Source organism: Notothenia coriiceps, unplaced genomic scaffold (genome assembly GCF_000735185.1).
Source record: "Notothenia coriiceps isolate Sejong01 unplaced genomic scaffold, NC01 NC01_scaffold00019408, whole genome shotgun sequence".
NCBI lineage: Eukaryota > Metazoa > Chordata > Actinopteri > Perciformes > Nototheniidae > Notothenia > Notothenia coriiceps.
Window position 1 is genome coordinate 2595 of NW_011352109.1, and position 6409 is coordinate 9003.

General features: G+C 40.3%; 1 protein-coding gene and 3 non-coding genes across 4 annotated transcripts; 3 read left to right on the top strand and 1 right to left on the bottom strand.

Annotated features, from left to right (window-relative positions):
* The first annotated feature begins 642 nt into the window (after positions 1–642).
* trnal-uaa (transfer RNA leucine (anticodon UAA)) lies at positions 643–725 on the top strand. Its single transcript has one exon. It is a non-coding gene; the product is annotated as a tRNA-Leu (tRNA).
* Positions 726–2633: 1908 nt separating this feature from the next.
* Positions 2634–2716, top strand: trnal-uaa (transfer RNA leucine (anticodon UAA)). Its single transcript has one exon. It is a non-coding gene; the product is annotated as a tRNA-Leu (tRNA).
* A 332-nt stretch (positions 2717–3048) lies between these two features.
* On the top strand, positions 3049–3131 carry trnal-uaa (transfer RNA leucine (anticodon UAA)). Its single transcript has one exon. It is a non-coding gene; the product is annotated as a tRNA-Leu (tRNA).
* A 432-nt stretch (positions 3132–3563) lies between these two features.
* Positions 3564–4695, bottom strand: LOC104952029 (contactin-associated protein-like 5; the record flags this gene model as incomplete). The annotated part of the gene is made up of 3 exons (XM_010778785.1): positions 4560–4695; positions 4148–4297; positions 3564–3735 (listed from the first exon to the last, which is right to left on the bottom strand). Coding segments are annotated over exons 1-3 (458 nt in total), but the record flags the coding sequence as incomplete, so codon positions are not given.
* Positions 4696–6409: the final 1714 nt, after the last annotated feature.

Sequence of the window (6409 nt, forward strand, 5' to 3'; positions counted from 1 at the left end):
TATTCGGATATTCGTTGTTTGTTTTTTTGTTTTTTTCCCGTTTTTTTTCCAAATAGAATTGATTGAAATCTCCAATATCAACGTAAGAGCTTGTGCCTCTTTGGGGGGTGCTAACACTTAACCATAAACGTTATTGTTTACTTTCTCCGTCTTTATATGTAGATATTACTTTTCTCCGTTAATCTTCGTCACGTTGTTTCCATAGCAACAACAACTTCCTGTCAACAGCGCTAACTCTCCTTCAAAATCAAAGCATGTCCATAAAAAATAGGAAGCCAAGCCAAATTACACTTAAGACATATACAACTGCAACGAAAGTAACAAACACAATGCAATATCCTTTTCAATTTCAAAGAACACAAATTGGGTTGTATACATTAACAAATAACTATAAAACAACAATACTGAATATTCGAATATTCGCTGCTGATTACTACCGAATATCCGGAGCCCGAAAAATGGTATTCGGGACAGCCCTATGTCACTATGTTCTGGAAGTAAACAAAGGAGACGTTTCAGGCAGGAGGGGGAGTGTGTGGGAGAGAAACTCTGCAGACAATTACCATGCCCAAAAACCTATATAACGCACGACAAGAAGGGGAAAACCACACAAAATTTGGACTATAAAAGCTGACAAAACTAACCAAGATGGCCGAGTGGTTAAGGCGTTGGACTTAAGTTCCAATGGGCATCAGCGCTTGTGGGTTCGAACCACACTCCTGGTAAATTAAAGTGTTATTGAAGTTAATTAGGGCAGATTGCATAATGGCAACAGAGGTAGTAGATAAGCAACACTAGTTGGATTTCTTAAGGAAATTCTCAGCAAATTAGCTTAATTCCCTTTCTACAGGAGAAGTTTGTCACACCACACCAGAATGGATTCATCCCACTCCTGGTACAGTAATGACTTGTCGAGTGTAATTGCTAGGCTCCTTGTGTGTTTGAACTCTAGTTGTCATGTTAATGGGGTGTTTGCATTAGCTAATAACACCCTTTGCTGCTGGCAACAATAACAGAGTAATAACCTGTTCTGAAGTATGGCAGAGAGTCCATTTGCCAACTGATTGCACAGTGCAATATATCTGAGCGGTATTGCAGCAAGAGAGCATAAGGATAATGTTCTATCTCTTTTTACTGGATAACAGGCCTTTTGTGGGTGATTGTCAGTGAGCAGTTAGATCTGTGCAATGACTGTATAATAATCTAATTAATGCAAAAACAGGGAGGCATTTAATTAAAACCACTCAAGCAAATTCTCCTTATCTTGCAAGGATGTGTGGTTAGTTCAATATTAATGTGTATGTTAGTGTGAACAATCAAAATTACTGCAAATGTGTGTCTGTTTTTCTGTGTGTTTGTGTGTGTGTGGGTGTATGTATGTGTTGCACCCGAGGGAAGGGCTGTAATTGTCTCATAATTGTGCTGCTATTTGGCGTGTCACCCAAACAGAAAACCGATTTGTTCTACACTACCTCCCTCATCTCTCTCTTTTTCTGCTCCTTATGTTGGAGCTATCTCAGCAGTCTTATATTCTCGCTGATGAGACATATATTCATACTATAATTTATCATCATTGAGATTAACACTGTTTAGTCAAATATGCTGCTCTTATTATCCTAAATAAACGTACCTTTGACCTTCCTTTGCATTTCATGTAACTGATTGGTTTGAGGGTTTGAGTCAAATCAACCTACTGTTAGGACACGTGTGATCACAGTTGTGAAATATTCTGTTCATTTTTAGGTTATTTATTATTTATATACATATTTTGTTCCTCTACTGCAGGGGTTTTCAAAGTGTGGGAAGGTGAGCCTCCCCTCAGAGAACATAAGAACAGCTGCGCCCCCCCCTCCCAATTATTATTATTATTGTTGTTGTTGTTGCTATAATGCAGGGGTATTATTATCCAGTGGAAAGTCCTTACCTACTGGCCTAGTTAAATCAAAGCGGTTACTTTTTTTTGGCTGGGCAGTGTAGTTTTATACACCATTTTATTTGACTTTCTCAGGACTTAAAACTGTTTTTTGGGGGCAGACCCCCTCAAAGAAAAATATATATTTACACACGTAAGGTCATCATCTTAACAGTCTTTTATGCTCATCGAGTCATCCGTGAGCAGAGCATCAAGTTGGCATGCCTATAACAGCTGAATGCGGCGATTACATTCTTGCCTCAGACAGCCAAAAGTGTACAAGTGACGTTTTCTGCCAGACGCTGTCTCCTCTCTCACTTTAGGTAACTTCACAAAAAGTCGATCCATGCTGCAGCTCGCATAAAGTTAGCTGAAGTTAACTAGCTGAAATTCTCTTTATTTTTTTCTCACGCTGCGCCTTCCCTGAAGCTCTTTGGCATCCCCCCGGGGAAGCGCGCCTCACACTTTGAAAACCGCTGCTCTACTGTGAATGTTTACATGCTTTAAAGTTCAAAAAAGTACTTATTTAGCTCGTTAGCTTTCTGTCCCCTCAGAGAGCTGTCTGTCCCCTCAGAGTGAGCTGTCTGTCCCCTCAGAGACATGTCTGTCCCCTCAATGAGCTGTCTGTCCCCCTAGAGTGAGCTGTCTGTCCCCACAGTGAGCTGTCTGTCCGCTGTGATTGTTCAAGTTTAATTCAAGACGATAGAAGACAACAGAAATCACCAGGATGGCCGAGTGGTTAAGGCGTTGGACTTAAGATCCAATGGGCATCAGCCCTCGTGGGTTCGAACCCCACTCCTGGTAAATTTAAAGTATTATTGAAGTGATGCCGGAAATTAATTAGAACACATTTCATAATAGCAACATCAGAGGTATTAGATAAGCAAATTAGCTTAATTCCCTGGTGGTATTATTTCTACAGGAAAAGTCTGTCCTTTGATACTCTTGACAAGCCCACTGACATGAATTGAGACATTTAAACATTGGTTTAAAAACACCAGGATGTAATTAGGAGGGTTCAAATCACACTGCTGGTACAGTAATTACTTCTCGAGTGTAATCGCGAGGATCCTTGTGTGTTAGAACTCTAGTCCATTAAAGTGGTGATCTTAATGTATCATGAGCTACCAATGCGTACCAGGATGGCCGAGTGGTTAAGGCGTTGGACTTAAGATCCAATGGGCATCAGCCCTCGTGGGTTCGAACCCCACTCCTGGTAAATTAAGTATTAATTAAGCAGATTTCATAATGGCAACAACAGTTGGAGTTTAACTTAATTTCCTGGTGATCCGTAATAGGAAAAGTCTGTCCTTTGATACTCATGAAAAGCCAGATAACAACATAATTTCATCTACAAATGAATGATTTAAACCATGAGGACTTGTGAGTGGGTTCAAATCCCACTCCTGGTACAGTATGAATTTAAAAACCAAACAGTGGAAAGGATGTCAAACCTTTAATATTGGATATTTTAACAGAGCTAATAAAAGCTTTCTCAACGTTGGATTCTTTGAGAACTGAGGTTTGGAACTGGTTAGCATTGCATTGTTAGCAAAAGCTCAAGGCTGATTTGGGAAGTTTGTAGGTGTAATAGCAAAGCACAATACCTGTGTCTTAACAGATATTAATGAACATATTTTGGGAAACTGACCTGTCAATGATTCCACACATATCTATCTGCAGGTTGCTGTAGATTCCCAGCTGCTTTTTCTGCACCATGATCAGATCCACGATTTGGTCGTCCAAAGTTAAGAGACGCATGCATCCCTGGAAGATATTGAAGGGGTTTCTGCACTCCTGCCTATCATTTTCAGGAGGACAACCTAAAAAGAAAAAAAGAGCTCTTACAAAAGACAGTCATTCTCCAAACATAAACAATTCTGTCAAATAAAACATGTTTTCAGAGGTGACACAAAGATATATCAAAGTCAAAGTCAACTTTATTGTCAATCTTCCAGTTTGTGTGTGAAGACAGAGAGATCGAAATACCGTTTCCCACAATCCCGAATATAAAAAAAAATGTATATAAAAAATATATGACTTGATTACAATGTGACCTGTGAGTATAATTTGTATTTAGCTGTCAAAATCAAAAAACTGCATGATAGTTAAAAATGTAGTTCTCTGGGGAACACCTCTGTTAAAAAATCACAATTTACTTTTCTTAACTATTTTTTAACATCTTAAACTCCCAGAGAGCTGTTTGATGTTGGACATGTTGAAATTGCATCTTACCACCAAAGAAGAGGTGACTTTCTACAGTGACAGGAAATGAATGAGTGGCGTGAGCGCTGCCTCCTTCCTCTTTATCCACGATGATGCTCAGACGACCTCGCCTGGAGTTCAGATCCACCGAATGCCACTGACCGTCATTCAGAGCAGAACCTAGAAAACAAATACCAATTAACACACACCCTGCTAAAAATGTAACTTTTTCCCTTCATATAGTATGTACATGGTTCCATTTAGACCAGCGGTGTACAAACCTTTTATACCGAGGGCCACATACAGACAAATATACGAAGGGCTGGGCCGCTCACTAGAGGCGAGGTGTACTGAAGGGGGGCCTGGGTGTCTCGAAGGAGGTAACGGCCCCGGTGCCGCAGCAGCGTCCCCCGCACAGGCAGCCAAGGTCAAGTGCCTGCACCTTGTTCCGCCCCGAAAGACGACTGGAATGGCACGGAGTCCCTCCCGCCGCACCGGACCGAGATGGACTTCAACCTCGGTCTGAAGGCCGACGTCCAGGTATTCGACGTCCCGGCACGACCTCGAGTCACGTCCATGGAAATTTATATGAAGGTTGGCGATTGTACAAATTGAATAATAAACAAATAAGGTCGTGTAGCCGTCAATAAAATCTTGTTTTGTACATGGGAATATGATGCATTTATTCGCATACACTTTTCCTCGTCCCTCTTCTTTTTACAATAAAATGGACGGGGAAGAAGTTTTTTTCATTTTATTTTGTTATAAAGAAAGGTCAGTGTCAACGTGTTGTTCACCAGCAATTGAATGGACCAATGCTATATATCTGCTCAATTCGACATACAATGCGCTCTGTTCATTCGGTGACATAGTCTTACTGTTGACAAGTGTTGGAAAGGACCATACCGTAGTCTAAAAAGGTAGTGTTAACGTGTAGGCTTGTAACTGTCTAACAATGTTTAGACTACCCAAAGCTTCAACTTATTGTTTCCACGAAAAATTAAATATGTAGAGTGGTCTCGGGTGGTACCGTTTGTCGAAGATTATAAGTGGAGCAAATTCGTTGACGAGAACAACGGTAACAGATCACTTTACGTTGACCAGCAAAAAGACGAATTGGAGAGAGAATCAGAGTTTGGTTTTACGTAATTAGTCTAATTATTATGTCATATAGATGGTCTCACCCTAGCTTGGGTTGCTCCCGATAACGGGTAACCTAGAATATCAGGTTGCGGAATTGGTGAGCCGGTAGGACCACGAAATACTCCATTTAGATCACTTTAGTTGGGGAGACCTTAACTAACTTACACACCTTAATTAACCTATGTTGTCTTACTCTGAATCGTCTCCAATATCGTTTCGTTGTTAGTCAAGTTAAGTTTACTTAAGTTAATTTATATTTACGTCCTGCACTTTTCAGTTTTAGGTACGTACGTTTTCCGTTATATTGGCAAGGGGTTTATATAACCAATTTCAAACTTGTTTGTTCGTGTCATCAAGAGATTGTGTTAGAGAATTTCAACGTAAACCCAAGTTTCCCGCTAAACATAAACACTACAGACCCAAATAAGAAATAAGGTTAGGGAGCGTCGGCTAGGTGACATGCTACTGGACTCCCACAAGGACAACGTCTCATAACGGTCATTCTTTTCATCTCCTCTATTACTCTATAACTAATTAAGGGGAGTTGAGACTGTTGTCTCGCTAAGTGTCCTTCGTTGTCGGACGACCATGACAACCACCGTCTAGGCTAGTGTGCGTCCTATGTCCTTCGTCTATCTGGTAAAGGACGAACCGTGAGTTAGACGGGTGGGAGGGGTACCAAAAAAGTTATGTAAACCATGATTAGATCGTACGACGTTGTTAGACGGCGTCTCAGATTCCCACAGGTTTTGTACGGCCCCCGGTTTCGCCGGCGCACGGAAAACTTAGCCTGGGAGTCGTTTATTTTTTCATTATTACTCGTTATACCGGGGGTCTTTATTTTGACACGAACAGAATTAACATGAAGAATTTATATATACAAGCTTTATATAATTTGTCATCATAAGTACATAACTATCCTGTGAAAAGTTTAGTTAAGTAAATAATTTCGCTTTGTAAAAGATTGTATAGAAATCAACTATTCTTTTCCGGTTACTGAGTGTCATAAAAGTATTGTTCGAACTTATGTGGGAAAGAGATAAGGAGGGCATAATATTAGTTAAGACTCCGAAGGACAAAAATTCCTTACTCGTTGGCTGTGACGTTTCGTATTAACTTGATGTAAACTAACTAAATTGTAATATTGAC